We start from the raw sequence: 19,017 nt of genomic DNA on the forward strand, positions 1-19,017 counted from the left end.
CTTGGAAAACACATGGCCGGTGAGAATCAGCAAAAAAAAAATGTCAATCTTAACCATTAGACGTCTCTTAGAACACGTGCATTCAATATCTCAAAACTTTGGTTAATGATAAAACCAAAAGTTATTACAAAGGTTGTCATAAAAGTACTTTCGCCTTCGTAGTATTTTATGAGAAAATTGCTGACGTGAGTTTACGGCCTCAGCTGAGATACTCCTTAGAATGCGGTATGTTTTCTAGTTTCAGCGGGAATTGAACCGTTTGTTTGTCGTGAAATTGTCTTGTCCGAATTGCGAGTTCCAATCATTTTACCGATGGTATCAGCGCTCCTCAGTTGTAAAGATCATATGTAGATGTCATACTGATCCTACAAAAGGCGATAATTAAGGTGATTTTTTTTTGATATTTAGTGATTCAGAGAATTTAGTGGAGATCTTATCTTACTGCGCCTCACCATGATGCAGGCTTAGACAGGACACCGGTAACAGGAGCCGTATAGAATTTTGGCAGCTGATATCATGGGATCATTGCACCAGAGCTGTGCTGATTCCTATCCTGAAGAACCGACGAACTGCAGTGGGCCAAGAATTTAACACAAATGTTTCCTGACAGATTCCATCAGATGGCCCCTACCATGCTTGGATTCGTAATCGTAACATTTCGGTGGGCCAAGCCAAAGCCAGTCGACCAGCTACTCAATGATGAATTGATGATTATGAGTCAGGGAGCACTAGAGCATTGGCGTCTTTCTCGTCTCGAAGACACAAGAAAAATCAATAGAATACACATGACCAATAAATTCAACAGAAAATGTTTCCTTCGGGGCAATTGTCATTACACAGTTTTGATGCAAGATATCTATCCACATTCTTCTCGACGGAATTTTCCCAGGTAATGGATTCAAAAATCAATAGAATACACATGCCTCTCGCGTCACCTGGAGCCCAACATTCATTCATCTGCTACTTCTTACAATCTTTTCAAGCTCTTCTTCCTCGCATCTATCTTCTTCTTATCGACAGGGGCTTTTGTCGCAGCAGGCCCTTCCTTCTTTGGCACTGCTGCAGATGATCCAAGAGCAGGATCAGAAGGAGCATTCTGATCCTGCGAGTTCGAGCCGGGCACTTTGTTGGTGGTAGTGGCGCATTGAGCCGTGGGTGGATTTTCACCAACAATTGTGTTTGACTGATCCACGTTTAGAGCTGTGGTTGACTCTGTAATAGCGCCACTCTTGGGCTTATTCTTGGGTTTGAGGGCATGAATCCCCGTGTATAACCTGCATAATGGCGCGTGTGAAAGGTTAGGCAGTGGTCTGATTTGTCAAAGCAATGGCAATGGTATCTGCGACAAAACATCACATCTAGCTGAATACAATAGACGGCTAGATGGGCATAACACTCTTAAGTTTTGACAAAGGAGAAAGAAACGATGATTCCCCTTGTATAGTGCAGGCAGCTAGAGTCGTAGATATGTCTACTTGGGTGTCTTTAATCTATATTGACACAGTGATACAAAATATAAAAGTCAAAAAGGTAACCTTGCATGCCGAGCATAGTCCTCGTAGTTCTCAAGTAACATCTTCCCAGCCTGCTCATTGAGGGCAGATTCCGGGAATGGTTCAATCAGTAGGCATCTCACAACCTTTCACACACGAAAATGAAAATGACAGTTATAATCAACAATTACAGCTGATTTATTACCACTAGAAAGAATAGGCCAAACAATATTGCATTATGTACTTACAAGTAGCACATGCCTTAACCCGTGACTAGGATTCCAATCCTTTTTCAGTGTGTTAACACATATTTCACCACTGCTTGATATGTTTGGATGGAAAATTTTGGTCACGAAAAATCCTAGTAAGTGAAAAGGCAGTTTAAACGTGTCAAAAAATAATTAAGTAAATAACATAATCCAATTGCTCAAGCTTCCGTATCATGATGATACACACACAAAAAGATTTCTGCTATGAAAAGGATAGCCAGACCTTTCGGTGGAGATTGAGGAAAGTCATGGGACAATACTAGCTTCATCCGGAAAATCCCATTCTCGTATGGAGTCCCACCTGAACCATTTCCAGATTCAGAATTCCAGTATCCAGTTTTTAGAGAAAAACACGGTAATGAAGTACAGATTTGTATAAATTCAGATTATGACATATAAATCAGAAAACAAACATACTTTTCAGTACTTAATTATGAACACAAGAAATACATTAGGAAGCAGCTAGAAAAACTGTTAGTGCTTATAAACTATCAGAACCTCTTAATTAATTGTACCTTACCAGGGCCATCTATATCTGCAGAAATACTAGTGAAGTCATCGTCATTCACAATCACTCTAATCCCTTCTGGAGGTGACTCGTCAAGATTCTTCAATTCTTTAGCCAGTTGCCTAATGACGTTCGGCGGAAGGTTTTCGTTCGTTGCCTTCATAAACACAAGCCACATTAAAACCATTAGAACAGCAGATCTTCGTAGCAGAATTTTGTTATGGAAATGGAACAATTTGCCATGGAAAATGAACTTTAATAATCACCATGGAAGCAAAGGCAGCAAATAGCTTTATTTGGGCTACGTCAGCAACTGCAATGAGGGGATATGCCCTCTCCCGATAGTGATAAAATTTCTGACAACAGATGCAACCTACAGGAAACAGCAGTTAACATCACCTGGGCAAATACTCAAAGAGATATAGCAACCATATTAGCATAACTTAATTTATAGAACTTCTGAAGTACAAGACTGTATTTGTATTTATCAAATTTCATATAGAGGGTGGTACAAACAATAAATCTTATACTTGATTGTACAGATGGCTTGTGCAAATCTCTCTCGGATTCTCAGGCATGCAATACAAAGTACACGACTCAAAGAATGAAGGGTGCCGCTGTTATTATGGATTGGGGCATTGGGCCAAAGCTCTGCTCCATTTTCAATAGTTTAGAATCTTAACAAAGCTTGTCTCATGGCAACTCACCAGAAGCTTTGCCACTGCTGTTCTGGCTTGAACTAAAGCTCTGCCTCTTACCAGCGTAGGAGTCAACTTAACTCCAACATTACAATCAGTGTAGTAAGTAGCGCAATGAACAGAGCAAGAGACCATGTTAGCATTTTTTTGCACCATTTCCTGATATTCAAGGCCACCGAACGAGAAACGGCACATTACGAACGGATTCATCATAAAATTGGTGGGTAACCAATGCAGCTCACACAATGTGGCATGTCGACCGAAGTAAAACTGCATATGAACAGCACATGCTATTGGTCCTATGCTTGCAGGTGATGACTCTAGTTGCATTCAGAATTAAGTTGATCACACAAACTGTGACCCGGTTCTTGTTAAATGTACCACCATCTCGAGATCAGAAACAGAACTCGGGGATAAAAACATCACCCACCCCCCACCCCACCCAACCTCTTGGTTTCTGAACGTTGTGTCTATACCTGGCTAACATATCAAACTCGCGTGAATCATAAAGCAAGTCGTTCCAATTTCCAATTCTCCCCATCTCCCTGAATCCCTGATAAGAATCCATCGGCAGAGCGAAAGTAGCTCAGCTTCTTAAGGAATACAGGTTCCTACAGTTGATTCTGCAAAAGTAGCACCAACCGAGACAACCATGTGTAGGAGTAGTTGAGAGAACACATCCCGGGTCGTCTCTGCAGAAGATAGGCACGCTATTCTTCGCGTCTCCGCTACAGCCTTCAAGGAGACAAAAAGGTGTGTACGCAGGAAAACGAGTACTAGAACAATGGCGCGAATTCCCTCTAGGAACCTCGAAGCTCTCGTCACCTTCACTTGACAGAATGTGCAAACTGCAAACCCGGTGGCCTACTACTTATTTCTTGACCAAATTCGCCGAAATACTTCCAAATTAAGGCATCGCTCGCACGCACGCACAGACTTAAAACCCCGACGGAAAAAAAAATCGCCGCCGGTGTCTCCCAAAATTCACTAATAATCCTACCGCCGATCGAGCTAAACAAGCAGGCATCACGAGATGGGGGGATATGATTCAGGGCAGTGTAAAAGGAAAAGGGTTGAAATAAGGCAAGGAAGGGCGAGTTACCGGAGGAATCGGAGCAAATCTGGGCTGGCGGGATTCGCGGGGCGGCCGGGCGTTGCGGATCGGGATGATCGGAGAACAGAGAGGGGGGTGACGTGGCGTTCTACCTTTGCCACCGGGCGGTGGAGTACTTTTTGTAGACGGATCTCGGCAGCGCGTCGGCGTGGGCGTGGGCCCCCCGGGCGGAGGAGCGTGAAAACGGTCGGAGGCGCGTAGCCGTTGGAGGGCGGCCCGCGCCGGTTTGAAATTCCAGACAGCTGCGGCCAGCCGGCCAGCTCGAGAGAGATCTCGATCGGCCGGTGTGGATGCGAGTCATTGTCGTTGGTTGCTGATTGGAGCTGGCCCACCGGGCAGAGAGAGAGAGAGAGAGCGAGCGGTGATAACAAGAAGGGATTGATGAGAGCGGCGCCGATCGCGGGTGGTTGTTGCCGATCGAATTTTTATCATGTCGTCGATCAGTTGGAGTTGATTGATGGATGAGATGATTTGCGAACTCGACGTGCACCTCAGGCCAGCGGCAGATCCAATCGACCGTAGCCACAGCAAATGCGATTTCCCAAATTGGATGATATCTGTACTTCTAGCCAAAAAAAAAAACTTGTGTCCACATTTTTTATAGCTTCGCTCTTTCTCTGCGTTCATGTATTTAAATTTGGCATCCCTGAAGTTTGCCTGCTACTCGACTCGTTTACATGCCAGCTTGACAATTTGGAACCGAGTGTATCCCATAGCAGCATCAAATCGGATGCCAAAACATGAGTTTATAGAACCACCAAACGTTAACCGCCGCTTCCAACAACTACACTCCAGCAACCACGCACGCTTGGAGCTAAGCCAACTTTCATCGAGCTGAGATAACCTCGCGGTACACATTCTTCTACTTTTGTCAGTTTGTGAAGAATTAACAAAGTAAAACCTTGCATCCGCCCACGCCACGTCTGTACCCGGTGCCTGTTGCAATCTGTTCAATAATGTGTGGATTACCCTGTTGCAATATGTTCAATAATGCGAATTAACAAAGAGAACCTACTAGTACAGTTTTGTACTACTCCCATGCCCGAAAAGAAAAACAAGCTAACCGTAAAAAAACCTTTGCTCGTTTTTTAGGGGGTCCCGCCCCCTGAAAAAAAAAACCTTTGCTTTTTTTTTGAGAGAGGAAGAAAAAAAAAACCTTTTCTCGTATGCCCAATGTAGGATACACTGGGCCGGAGATCTGTTGGCTGCTGTTACCAGGCCCAGATAGAGTCCAATTATGTGGGACGCGTGTTACACGTTCATAGGCTGCCTGCGCAGGTCGGCCCCTATAAATGACGGGGTCCTTCGCGAACCCTAAGCCCATCAAATCCCAACCCCAGTGTGCATTGTGAACCAGCCACCGCCGCCGCTTGTCTTCTTCCTCCTCTCATTCTTGTTTCGCTTATGGATATGCAATCCAGATCTTTTCCTTGTCGATGACTGTTCTTATTTTCTCGGTTGGATCAATTGCTATTTTTGTGGGGTAAAATTTCTTCATTTATAACTTCGTTGTAATATGAGATCTTGAGGAAATTTGGGCTCTATAATATGAGTCAACAGCAGGCGCCGCTCAATGGCATCCTGACTGCCGCATGGAGCCTAGATTGAATAGCCAGGAGAAGATTGTTTGGAGATCCATCTTCTTTTAATTCCAAGCCACAATATCTGGCCATACTTCTACAAAACAAATCTCTTTTGTCCTTTGTTTTTGCCCTGTTGATTAATGTTTTGGATTTGAGACGGCTCAGACGAACGGGTGCTCGGTTGATTTCCATGGACGAGCCGCCCTTTGCACAACGTGCCCAAAGAGACGCCGCTTCACGATTGGATGGGCGCGTCATGTTTTTGCCCCATCCAAATTTTAAGCGCCCACAGTTCCCTTTGATCTCGGAATCGCTGTCGTCGTATTTCTTTTTTGTTTGGATGTTTGGATTTGATAACTTACTCCGTAGATCTTTCTTTCTGGCAATTTTCGAGAATAATTGAAACTGTGGATGTGGCCGTTGCCGTTGTCTTTTAATCTCGATTCCCTTCTAAACCATTTGGTAGACAATTCCAATTGAGTGCATCATCAAGAAATAAATGTTGGGAAGGCCAGATCAACATCTGTCAGACGTTGTTCTGAGTAAACAGATCCCGAAGTCAAGTTAGCTGAACTGATGGACATTTCGTCAGATCTACATCCATCAGCAGATACTTCCGAAACCAAACAATTCTATAACTAAAGCCGCTAAAATTTAGTAGACTAGTTAGATGTGGAATAATGACCGAGCAAACAATAATGTTCTGCAAATGGTAATAATCTTTAGATCCTCGAATGTACTGCTCCCTCCGATTGATTGGCACGAATTTGAACTAGAGCAATTGGTAATAATCTTTGAACTAGGGGTATCCGATTAAGACTTTTTGCATAACATTTTTGTGACACCCAATAAATAACTGATGTTCACGAAGTAATGAGCTGAAAGCAGTATTCCCACAAAGGGGAGTGGATTACAGATGGATAACAGGGACAGAGAGGTGAAGAACTGAAGATTACATGGCACTGCAGGTACAGCGAAGAAACACACCGCACAAAGATAAAAGGACACAGAACGCGACTCGGCGAGCAACACGAAGGATGTTATCAGACTGCACAGTGCAACAACAAACATAAGCTTCTGCACAGGATAGCGCACTAGTTCACCGTACCCACAAAGTTTGAAACATCGTCTATGCACTGGTAGTTCATTCTACAAGACGGAAGAGAAGAAATGTCCACCACGAAAATAACTGGTCGCTTGCTTTCTGTTATGCATATTATTTTTCACATCTTGTTTTTCGGCTATACATCACTTATACCAAATTGTTGCTGACCCCGTAGCATTATGCTAGAACATCTTTTAATTTGGAGTACAGGGAGTAGGATCTGGTCATCAAATGTCAGCAGGTCATAGACCCAGATGTAAGCAGGTCATAAACTCCCGTGCGCATCCAAAATCTCTTCATAAAGATTACTCTGGTCATGATGAAATGATAGCTAAGAAAAGATCATGTTCGTTTCAATTGATACATAATAAACCACAGAACCTTAAAGTGCCCAACTGATTCTGTGGAGCATCATTTCAACTTCCGGAGGTGCGTAACCCCAAATTTTTATGTAGCAAATTTAAGTGAAACCAAACGAATGAATGAGCTGAAGTATGTTCTTTATCAGACACATGGGACGAAACAGAAACGGTGAAACCAAATCAACCAAATGAATAAACCACAAAAGGGTGTAGATTACAAAGGGACGAAACCGAGACAGTGAGGAGACGGGGTGGAGATTACAATGAAGTGATACAGAGACAACGAAGAAGCAAAATGCACAAACTGGCACAGAAGATCATGCGAGCAACACTATGTATCATGTATGTTCTTTATCAGACATGGGAGAAGACATCACAGTGTAACAACTGAACATAACTTTCACATAATAGCAAAGCAACTCACCATACACACAAATTTGACAACCTTTCAGCTCACTACACCATAATGCATCATCATGGTAGCATTTTATATGCACATATCTACTAGCAGTTCATTCTACAGGACATAAGAAATGTACACGACAAAAATAACAGGGCTGCTTGCTTTATCAGTAGAGCCATTGGACAAGATGAGCCAAACTAGCACGCAATGCTGGTTTAGATTGGTGGGATGTTTGAAAAAGAGAAGCCCTTGTATCCTTTGTAAGCATAGTAGGCGATTCTTGTGTAGTAGAACCCAGGGATGAACATTACGATGCCCAAAATCATGAAGAAGATTCCTGTTCCAACAAAAGAGAGTTGCAAAGGTTCCGTAAGGAAATAGCTCAACATCACATCTTATTTTGCAAGATGGATTTCTTCATGAGTGGTACTGAAAAAAACGATAGTCCATCGATATTTTAAAAGAGTGTGAAACAGCATCCACGCAAGTCTCACATCTTATTATATTTTTCAGTTCTACACATTTATACCATATTATAGCTGACCTCATAGCATAAAGTTATACCACAATCACATATTCACATACTCCCTCATACCATATTATAACTTTGTACTAAATCTGAGACACTTATTATCGATCGGAGGGAGTACATTAGAGGTGACATGAATGTTTTTTTCTGCGCCTAAACTATTATCCGTAAAAATATCGCAGAGCTGCACTCACAGGAAATTTTATACTACCCCATACCCATTGATTCCCCAGGCAAACATCGCTGGTTTGCATACATAAATTAAAATCCATGCTCATGTCATCTGGTATACAATGAATTGTACCAGCCCAACTGCTTCATGCGACTGGACACCTACTGTTTGGCCCCTGACACCCAATTCCATTTGCAAAGCAGAAACCACTCACCAAATGCAAGAGCATGTCATGCACATCCAAAATCTCTTCTACAGATTACTATGGTCACGATCAAACAATTTTAAGTCCGCTTTGTCTATATTCCAGCAATCTAATACGCATGTGCCAGTGAAAATTTTCACCCCCCAAATACGAACTACTATTAGATGTCTCGGCGAAATAAACCCCAACTGATTCCTGTCTGGCTGTCCAAGGCACCGAACCCAAACCCCCAGCTAGAAACACCCTAAAATATGTCTCAAAATTTAGGAAAGTGCAGCAACCTGAGTGTCCTATACGAAATAATGATTCGTTTCTTCCGATAGAAGAGAGAGGAAGAGGAAAGGAGATGCGGTCTCTGACTCACCGTGCGCGCGGTCGCCGCCGACTTGGTTGGCGGCCATGAGGAGGCCGGCGACGACGCCGAGGGCGCCGAAGGCGAGGAGGGCGGCGGCGAAGGCGATCTCCTTGACGGGGGCGCCGCGCGGGCCGCCGATGGCCCCGCCGACGAGGTCGTCCTCGTCGGAGATGGAGAAGGCGTGGTCCACGTAGGCCATGGCCGGGCGGGCTAGCCGGAGGAGCCGAGGTTAGCTAGGGTTTCGCGGGGGCGGTGTGGATCCGGCGCGCGGATCGTCTCTCCCGTCGTAGGTAGGTGTGGCTTGTGGTTTTGGTTCGGCGTGGAAGAAAGACGCAGCGAAGGAAGCAGAGAGAGAGTCGCTTTCGGAAGCAGATTTGGATTGGATCAGTACTACCGGAGTGCTGGGTCAACCTGCTTGATGACGCCACGGGAACTGGGTTGCAATTCCGAGGCTCGTTTTCTGGAAGCGGGCCTTTTGCCAACAGGCCCAGTTTACGAAATAATGGGCTGGTTTTCGGTGTCGAATGTTTGCGCGTCTCTTTTTTTGTGGTGTATAGGGGATTTTTCGACCTCAGTTGGGTGGACCGTGGACGCCTCTACCGTTCTAGTTCAGTTCTAGTCTTCTAGAAATGTTTGGATGAATGCTCACATATACTTAGACTGTACCGCAGCCAATTTGCGAACTCACTAAGAACATGTGTTTCATTTTAACAACACTCAGGACTCAGGCCATCTCAACGATAACAAAGAAGAGGGACACACACATCATTGCTGGTTTTATATATGAGATGGCAAAGTAAAGAAAAGCTAGTGAGAATGAGCCGCGGTAAAGCAAAGAAAAGGTAGTGTACGCACCATCAAAAAAGAGAAATAGCCTTTTCACTTATCAGCCAAGACATGCATAAATGGTTGTTGGTTGGGTGGTGCTGGGGCATGTGTGTCCCCTGGCCTGCAGCGTTGCGTATGCAGAAAATACACGGCTGTGTGGGGCGGGGGACATACGTGCATGTGTTGTGCGTAGATACACAAGTGGCTGTCGTCCCGCCATATATGCATGCCGGCCCGTACGTACTTGCCGTGTACCCCCGGCCCGGCCCACACTGCATTTATCGACCAAATTAAGAACGTAAAAACCAACGGTGACATCAAGGAAACGCATCATTTACCGGGGATATCTACGCATCACAATTCCGCTGCGTATATGCACAGAGAAAATGTATCTATCGATAATTTGGTGCGACAATGACACGTCGGGCCTTCTCCATGAGTCATGATTACAAGTTTAATTTCTCTATGGCCATTACGAGCTTTTGTGGTATTCACCTCCTGTACTTTATCCGTCCTCAGTCCACCAAGCATAGCCGAAATGGAGAGAGAATGAATGGCGATTAATATTGAAAAACAGTACTAGTACTAAGGCGAAAATCTAGTGTTGAAGCGAAATTGCTCAATGCAAGGAAGAAAATTGGTGCCGACACTAATACAAAATGAGTCATATGCGACCCCATCAGTGTCGGGCAGACTAGACACAACACTGATAGCCCCCAATCAATGGCGGGTACAAAGCACACACCACTGATGGACCGACTTTGGGCCATGCTTGGTCAGCATGGTCCCTCGGGACATCCATTAGTGGCGGTCGAAACAGAAACCGCCACTGATACGCCACTATCAGTGGCTTGGGGTATCAGTGGCGTGTATCAGATGGAACACGCCACTGATAGTGCGATCATCAGTGGCAGATTTTTATGGGGACACGCCACTGATAGTTGACCTAAAAGACTTAGGATTTTGGAAAAAAAATGGTAACCTATCAGTGGCGGGTTTAGCGGTTATACCCGCCACTGATAGATCCAAGGGATTGTATTATTAAATTCTTATTTAATTCTGTGTTCACCCAAAATATTAATGGATTGTACTTTTGAGCGTGTTTAGGCATGTTTCTATCACAACAAAAAACTGAATCCAAAATTCCAAAAAAAGTCACGTATTTGTATGATTTTGAGGGTTACTTTTATTAAATTTAATTTATAAATTACAATTTTGATCAAAACATTCTGAAACTTGACATGGAAACAAGTATTACACTAATATAACTACACAAAAAATTTGGTGTCAAAATATGAAATGAAGCACATAATTCATCCAACTTTGGCTCTTATGAGTCAATCTCCAGTAAACCTTTTAACCTGAGATCCCAATTTGCACATATTTTGTACTTAAGTTTCTTATTATTATTTAATTTTTCTTTTTGCATGTTAAGGTGGACAAACTGAGTTTCCATTCCAAATTTGAGCTATTTCTGATGTAAAATGAATTTTAGAAATTTAAAATACTCTAAAATGCCCCCAAAAATCATACAATTATATGCTAATTTTTTGAATTTGGGATTAATTTTGTGGTAGGGACAAAAACATGCCTAAAGACATTCAAAAGTACAATTCATTATTTTTTTGGGCGAACATAAAATATATTACGAATTTAACAATGAAAATCAAATTTGCTATCAGTGGCGTGTTTTCCTTGGGGCACGCCACTGATAGCTATTTGCTATGAGATACATAGATTTTGAAAATTTGGGTAAGCTATCAGTGGCGGGTTGGTTGAAATACCCGCCACTGATAGTCCTGCGGTATTATTTTATTAAATTCTTATATAGTTCTTTGTTCACCCAAAAAATTGATGTCCAAAATTCTAGTAATTTCCGTGTCATAGTTTATAATAATGTACTCATTTTTTGCACAGAGGTGCATCTTGCAATGCCAACCAATGTTGCCAAAGGATTTTCCAACTTTCATTGTTAATTACATGTTGTAAAGGCAGGAAAACAAAATTTTAAAACCATCAGTGGCGGTTTTGCAATTAGACCCACCACTAAAAAGTCTAAAAAGAAAACGCACAGAATCTGCGTGCTTCGATTCGATTGGTGGAGCATCACACCCATGGATCGATGACATGTATCCAGCATGACCGTTGATATTTCTCTGCCTCCATCTCACGCTCCGACCGCATCTCCCCCCATCTCTCTCGTCTCCTGCCTTTATTCCATCCCGAGCAACCATCTCTCCCCCTTCTCTCTCTCCTGCTCCTCCTCCTCCCGAGTACTCCTTCCTCCCGCCTCTTCTCCTCCTTGCCTTGTTGACGCCGGCAACAGCCGGATCTGCCCCGCGCACCGCCCTCGATCCCGGATCCAATTCCGCCAGCCTTCGGCCCCGCGCGCCGCCCGCGGATCCACCGCCGTCCTCGCCCCCCCCCCCCCCCCGATCCGCCGCCCTCGGCCCCGCGGGTTGCCATCCCTGCCCGCTGGAACCTCCCCGAGGTCTCTCTCTCTCTCTCTCTCTCTCCTGCCGGAACGGCTGGATCCGACCTTGCTGCCACTGGATACGTGGGCCGCGCCCTTGGCCGACGGCGTCGGAGGAAGGATGCTGCCGTTTCCGTTGAAGTTGGACAAGATGGAGCTCGAGTTCTTCCAAGCTAGCCCCCCTGTCCTTCCCTCTCTCCTGCTAGTACTTAAATCTCTTGATGCTTGTGATTTTCAATCTTTTGTGATTTCTATGTTTATGATTATTTCAATCTTCTTGAACTGTGTAAGTTCTTGGCTTGGAGAAGGCAAGGGAGATCTTACGTGGATCGTATGTACACCAAATTTAGTTTAGATTTTGTTTTTGATTTGAGATTCAACAAAGCTAGATGTTGTATGTAATTTTTGTGCCAATTCATGTGTATCGTTGTAATGATTCTCATGTGCTAAATTTGATCTAAGAACTGCATATGGAATAATGATTCTCATGTGTTAAATTTGATGTGAGAACTGCATATGGAATAAATAGTTGCAGCGACTGTGTATATAGAAATAATATGTAATTATATTTTTTTTACTTCCTAAATGCCCATTAGTGTCGGATATGCATTGACCGCCGTTGTTGGTACAAAGACGTTAGTGGCAGGTGTGTCTTGACCGACACGCCACTGATAGCTTTTTTTGACGTGTGGCCAGAAGTCAGTGGCTATCAGTGGCCAGAAGCCACTGATAGCTTTTTTTTACCGACACTGATAGCCTCTTCTGTACTAGTGCGAAACAAGTAGGAACAAAAAAGAGAAAAACAAAAAAGTGAAACTCTAGTGCTAGAGTTGCTCTTAGTCCCTCAATTGGCAGCAAAGTTTAGAACTGGTCGCTAAACTTGAAATCATATACGTTTAGTCTCTCAATTGGCAAAATCGGATATTTTCAGCCCTTCTTTCGGATTTAAACGGTTTTGACTTGTTTTTGACTCCACGTGGCATGGTTTTTTTCTAGGATTTTCTATGTCAGATGCCACGATGGTGATTGGTGCCAGGTTTCTCTCCGAAATGGTCTCTGAACTTGAAATTGTATACATTTGGTCCCACAACTCTGCATCGTGGCGTTTGACTTGGAAACTTTAAGAGAAAACTGCTCCATGTGGAATCAAAGCTAGTCAAAATCATTTGAATCCAGGAGAGGGACGACTGAAAGTATCTGGTTTTGCCGATTGAGGGACCAAATGTACACAATTTTGAGTTGAGGAGCAATTTCTATACTTTGTTTACGATTAAGGGACCAAAAATGTATTTTTCTCAACAAAAAATGAATTAAGAGAGATATGCGAGAGAAACCTTGTAATCCTGAATTTCCAATATTTAAAGAGTATCTTTATAAACTTGAATGGAGGGAATGTTAGCTTAAGGAGAGTGTGCTCCTTGAAACCATTTCGCTGCCCGTGTATCGATCATATTTTTGGATCTCACATCTCATATATATAAGTGTTCATTTTTGTGGAGAAACTTTCTATGAATGTGTATATGTGAAATTGTGATTTTCTATTGCACAAAAATCTCACGAGCTAGGACTCCTCCATATATATATACACAAAAATTGGCATCTATCTCCGGTGATAAATTACACAAAAAGTATGGACACCCTATGATGGAGTTGCACTTGTAGTTCTGCCACAGGCTTGTCCAGAAAAATGCAGGGGCAGTGGTAGTTCACCGCGGACAGAATCATTGAATCCCTCCGGCAATGGCGCCCCCACAGCATTCAGATCTGAGTGGAATTAACCACCTTTTTTTGGCCTCTCCAGATCTACCCTGCTCTCGATGCTCATGCATGCATACGCATGCCTTTTTAGGCATCGGAAGGACCAGGCCAAGGCAATGAGGTACACCCTTTGGAAGCTGTTGGTCATTCCCCTTTCCCCCTTTAGCCATTACATGCAAACCCTTTCCACCACCTTTTTATTTTCTCTATTTATCTTCAAATTGCAAACCATTTTAACCTAATTCACATGCATGCTTGGATTAGTTAAAGCTATAAGATAAATATAATGTGCTTTTGACAAATTTAGCATGAGAAGTAACATATAATTAACCAGTACGTTGACTTGGCAAGATAAAAGCGTGATTACAGCTGGATTTTTCAAGGGAAACAGTTGAATTTTTAGAGTTGGTTCAATTGAAGGAAGGAGGCACCGCCATTTTTTTTTCTTGCACCATGTTTAATACGGCGAAAGATATCCCTTCAAAAAAAAAATACGGTGAAAGATAAAATAATATAGTACCAGTTAGCAATGGACCAGATTTGAAGTTCGTGGGAAAAAAATTTAACTTGCAGCAAAATTCCGTGTGTAATTAAGTCCACCGTATGAGAATTGACTCCATCATCACTTTGCTGAACAATATATAATCAACTACATTTACACTTGGTTATTCGCGTGAAAAGGAAACTAGATTAAACCTACACTAGCCAGCTGAGGCTGTTAATAATTAATTAAGCAAAACTAAACTGCTAAACTAGCTAGCTAGCTAGACGCAATGCCGTGCCGCGCGCTTCATCTCTTGTAGTCGCCACGCATGACCGGCCGGCCATAGCTAGAAGCTAGCTATGGATCCCGCCTACACGCATATGCAGCAATGCAGCATGCATCCGGCCGTGTCAGTCAGATCACCCCGTGACGTGCACGCGGACCTTCTTCGCAGCCGCCGCGGGCCAGCTGCACGCCAGCGAGCCCCCGCCTGCAGCCGAGCTCGACGGAGGCCGCGTCGCGAACACCGCGGCGAGATCGAGGTCGCGCGGCACGGCGACGATCCAGTACCGCCGCCCGCGGTGGCAGCAGCAGAGACGCTTCGTCCTCTTGGTGGCGCGCGCCGCAGGCCTCGGCTTCCTCGGCGCCGGGGGGCACGCCGACGGCACGGGCAGCACGTTCGCCGCCGCCGTCGGCGTGGCGCACCCGTCGTCGTCGTCACCGGCGCCGGCAGACGTCCGGACCGGCGGGAGCTGACGAGACAGGAGCTCGGATTGGTCGATCTCGATGCCCATGAAGTAGCTAGCAGAGCGATCGAGCTAGTTGAGTGGCGTCGGAGGCAGGAAGATCGATCGAAGGAAGGAAGGATTGGGCGAGTTGTTCTTAAGTAGCAGAAGCCAGCGGCCACTACGTCACGTACCACATTTGACGGCACTTTCGCGCAGGCGGTGGTGTAAGAGAAGAGGGGGCAAGGCGTGGGGGGTGGCAGTGATGATGACCGGCCAATGGGAGGATCGATCAAGGAGAGTGCAAGAGCCGGGAGGAAACAGCATTATATGAGAGGGCCCGACGGAGGCAGCCTCCAGGCAATTAGCTAGGCAAGTGCAAAAGGTTGATGAGGGAGAGATAATGATGATGATGTGATGCAAATGATTGTGGGTGGAAGAATGGAGCCGGCCAGGAGTTACTCACTCCCATCTATGAAAAAGTGTCGCTCATTTTGTACTAAATTAGTACAAATTTTGTACTAAATGGACGACACTTTTTATTGATCGGAGGGAGTAATTAATTTGCAGTCAGGTAATTATTCTATCGGCCCGGCATTGTTATTTTGAAATTGCAGGATCAGAAATTACTGCATGTTTGTAACAAGCCAACTCGTGTTGTAAAAAGAGTTACAAAAAAGAAGAAAGAAACTGTATGCAGCCAGCTTTAGATATGTACATATAAAAACATACATGCAGGCTCATATTTCTAGATTAGATATGTAACAACTAAGGTTTCATAAGTTTCCAGGTCACAAACTTGTTAGCCTTAAAAACACTAGTAGGTTGAATACAAGAGTAACTAAACATTTAAGACACCCATTCTTCTTGCAGTCTGCATACAGATCGAGACTATTGTGACTTAGACAACACAACTTAATAATCAATGAAAGAATCATTTTTCTGCATCACTAAGATATGAAAACTTCAATATTTCTTAACACGAATGAGTTAAGAAAGATCGCTAAGATTGTCCAGTTTCGTGCACATTGTACACTCATAAAATTGCTACAGATCGAAACAAAATTTGAACCGGTAAAAAGAAATGGTATCGTCATAGCAAGTATAAGGTATTTATTCAGAAATTTATATTATATTTAAAACTTTAGCTTCGCTAATGAGTACGAAATAAATCTGCATCTCCAATTCACAAGCTACTAAATAGAACACTACAAGTGAACAATATTGCTAGCATATATTCTTGTATGCCTTCGCTTATAGAGTTGAGGTTGTGCACTGCCTGGCTTGGTTGATTAATTAATCGGTTTTGCTATTGAGAAGTTGACCGAGTTTTAGTTAGAGATCGGTTGTAGTTCTCGACCGTCGAATCTTAATCCAACGATATCATGTGGGAGAGGAGAGATGGAGATGACCCACAGATTTTAATCCAACGGATCTGAGAGATAGACACATCCTTAATTAGTTAATTAATTAGTCATCTCTAATTGAAGAACTAGAACTAAAACAAGTTTAGAAATTATTAGACAAAAATATTGAAAGCAATAACTCTAGCCACAACACAAGTATGTAGGTCACGTGGCATCAACAGGGAAAGAGGTTGAATACAGGAAATGACGTTGAGCAGGAATGAGACCGATTGCCGTTGATATAGTCCAACTCATTATGGTAGGCGGGAGAAGTCCGTTGTATCGGACTTCCTTGGCATAGAGAAGGTGAAACAATATCTAAGCTCTTACGGGTTTTGTAAGTTGACAATATAATAATTAGGAGACGAATGAAAGATAAACGTGTATATTCAGGCTTTAGTACTTTCGAGATGATTATAAATTGGATAAAGACCACAATATAACAAACAGATTATGAAATATTAAATTTTATCAATATCAAGTGACAGCAGGAGGCGCCCTTTTGTTATTACTGGACGAGGCGCTTTAGTTATCAATGGACGAGGCGTTAGTTTACTCACAGAGGAGCCAATTTACGAAGTTTGGCCTCCCAATAGTCGCCTTTTATAGCTTGAGTTGACGTCAAGACTGTTTGGTGAAGGTAATAATAGACCAAAAGTTTTCAGATGTGTACAAACCCGTCAATGTCGTGTGGCAGTGTTCATGAAAAATTCAAAATGCTCTATTTGTTGTACATTATTTCTTGTTTCTTTATTGATGACAATTTCAAAATACACTTATATTAACCACAAATATTACCCGATGCTCATAAGTTTGTTTTGTTCTTTGCACTACTCATATTTTCTTGTTTCCACATATCTAATTTGTATGTATTTTTTTGGCGTTTTCCATCGATAGTATAGGCATGAACCTTTGCAAATTTGTTATTAAACAGGAGGTATGTAATGAAAAAAACGAATTGGAAGTGAGTATTTGTTGCATTGAATGTTTAGCACACTCAGATATTTTAGGAACTTAGATCTACTAATTTGGCAAGTTTAATGAGATTAGATAACTTAGATTAATTTATCTCACAACTTAGATCTATAACCTGACAACAACGCAGATGTCAACTTTGGTCTAGTAAAATACAAAATCAAACATTTAAAACTAGTTATTTACAAACCATCTCTAGGTATACATGAAACATTTGCTAAATAAATATTACAGACGCATTGTATACTTATATGGAATAAAAAATAATGGAAAAATGTGATATGAAAAGATAATGTAAATTTATGCCTACATTAGTTTCATAGTAAAAATGTGGATAAAATTCTTTTTTATTTCTATGTTTATTTCTGCAAATTTTGTATTTTTTATTTCCAATATCTACAGTTCATATGTTTTGTGTGTGTGTATGCTCATATTCCTACATTTTTAGATCCACTAATTTATGGGTCATAAAGTCATGAAGAATAATCTCATCGACAAGAATTTTGTGTGGTGCTTACGTTTATATACAAGACGTGTGTCCTGTTAAAATAATCAAATTTAAGTAACCTTAGAGCTATATCAGCCGTGTAGCATGTGACTAATGGATGAGTTTATATAACATATGTGCGTCGTCATTCTAATAATAAATAAATAAAAAAATATCTCGGAAACCACTAGAAACCATGTTTAAAGTTTGCAAAAATTCTAAAAACAATTACAGTATATTGGAGAGATTATGTTCTATTTCATGTAACATTTTAAGTTCAAACTTAAGCTTATGTTGGACATGTATGAAAAGAAAATCAATGATGGATCACGAACAAAGAGTACAACATGAATATTCATATTAATTTTGTTTTTACGTACCCTCAAATGAATACGGTTTGAACTATAAAATTGACAAGTCTGTAAAACATCATCCTCCCAAATAATTGTCTTGAGAATTTTGAAAAAGAAAAAATAAATCATGGAGCTTGAAGCGCAACTTGGTTCTCGTCGAATATTTCTCACTGAAAATACCACTGGGGCGCAGGCGTGCTCTTGTCGCTTAAGGTGACAATACATTTATGCGACCAACGCCAACTCGACTCGACTGCCCAGTCCGTATAAATTCACGCAAAGGCAGTGTCGGCTGGCAAAAAAATAAAAAAAATAAAAAAAATGAGTGGATGCTGCATGCATGGCGACGGTCGAACCTGACGAAGCGGCATGTGTATTAATTGGTTGGCAGGATTTAACTTGCGGAGTAATTTAGAGTGCCTGCAGTTTTATCCGATGATCCTGACAGCCTCGTGCTGAGCAGAGGAGCCCCGCGAGGTCCATCCGTACAGGAGATCGAGAGGAGCCGGATCCGAGGTCCATCTGGCACAGTGTTCAATGTACTTAACTGGAGTCAGATGCTGGATAAGTACATATGATCCTGTTTGAGCCGTGGTTGATTAACTCCATCTGCAATGCTAATGGCTAAACGAGATCGATCTCGACCCTACGACTACTACGGATTGAGAAAAGCGACCCAGAGTGTATCACGCATGGTCTCTCGCGTGCATGTACGGGGAAAGCAGGGCAGGG

At 42.7% G+C, this 19,017-nt stretch overlaps 3 protein-coding genes and 1 long non-coding RNA gene across 4 annotated transcripts; 1 reads left to right on the top strand and 3 right to left on the bottom strand.

The window, feature by feature from the left end:
- Positions 1-195: 195 nt before the first annotated feature.
- Positions 196-928, top strand: LOC112272032. The gene is made up of 2 exons (XR_002965711.1): positions 196-386; positions 463-928. It is a non-coding gene; the product is annotated as an uncharacterized LOC112272032 (long non-coding RNA).
- LOC100827991 (ubiquitin-conjugating enzyme E2 22) lies at positions 794-4,331 on the bottom strand. Its single transcript, XM_010235596.3, has 7 exons — positions 4,071-4,331; positions 2,537-2,643; positions 2,283-2,427; positions 1,986-2,063; positions 1,742-1,854; positions 1,536-1,639; positions 794-1,274 (listed from the first exon to the last, which is right to left on the bottom strand). Exons 2-7 carry the CDS (start codon positions 2,537-2,539, stop codon positions 968-970), a joined length of 750 nt encoding a protein of 249 aa, XP_010233898.1. The 5' UTR covers positions 2,540-2,643; positions 4,071-4,331; the 3' UTR covers positions 794-967.
- A 3,090-nt stretch (positions 4,332-7,421) lies between these two features.
- LOC100828197 (transmembrane protein 230) lies at positions 7,422-9,173 on the bottom strand. Its single transcript, XM_003570419.4, has 2 exons — positions 8,806-9,173; positions 7,422-7,872 (listed from the first exon to the last, which is right to left on the bottom strand). Exons 1-2 carry the CDS (start codon positions 8,993-8,995, stop codon positions 7,751-7,753), a joined length of 312 nt encoding a protein of 103 aa, XP_003570467.1. The 5' UTR covers positions 8,996-9,173; the 3' UTR covers positions 7,422-7,750.
- Positions 9,174-14,442: 5,269 nt separating this feature from the next.
- On the bottom strand, positions 14,443-15,435 carry LOC104583948. Its single transcript, XM_010237990.3, has one exon. It carries the CDS (start codon positions 15,131-15,133, stop codon positions 14,759-14,761), a length of 375 nt encoding a protein of 124 aa, XP_010236292.1. The 5' UTR covers positions 15,134-15,435; the 3' UTR covers positions 14,443-14,758.
- Positions 15,436-19,017: the final 3,582 nt, after the last annotated feature.

Source organism: Brachypodium distachyon, chromosome 3 (genome assembly GCF_000005505.3).
Source record: "Brachypodium distachyon strain Bd21 chromosome 3, Brachypodium_distachyon_v3.0, whole genome shotgun sequence".
Taxonomy (NCBI): Eukaryota; Viridiplantae; Streptophyta; class Magnoliopsida; order Poales; family Poaceae; genus Brachypodium; species Brachypodium distachyon.

Bases quoted from the DNA above. Each gene is read 5' to 3' on its own strand.
- LOC100827991 (XM_010235596.3), bottom strand. The intron at 2,064-2,282 runs GTAAGGTACAAT...GAAATGGTTCAG, and splicing joins TGCAGATATAGATGGCCCTG to GTGGGACTCCATACGAGAAT. The intron at 1,275-1,535 runs GTTACCTTTTTG...GCCATTATGCAG, and splicing joins GACTATGCTCGGCATGCAAG to GTTATACACGGGGATTCATG.
- LOC100828197 (XM_003570419.4), bottom strand. From the start codon at position 8,995: ATGGCCTACGTGGACCACGCCTTCTCCATCTCCGACGAGGACGACCTC. The intron at 7,873-8,805 runs GTGAGTCAGAGA...TTGTTGGAACAG, and splicing joins CGGCGGCGACCGCGCGCACG to GAATCTTCTTCATGATTTTG.
- LOC104583948 (XM_010237990.3), bottom strand. From the start codon at position 15,133: ATGGGCATCGAGATCGACCAATCCGAGCTCCTGTCTCGTCAGCTCCCG.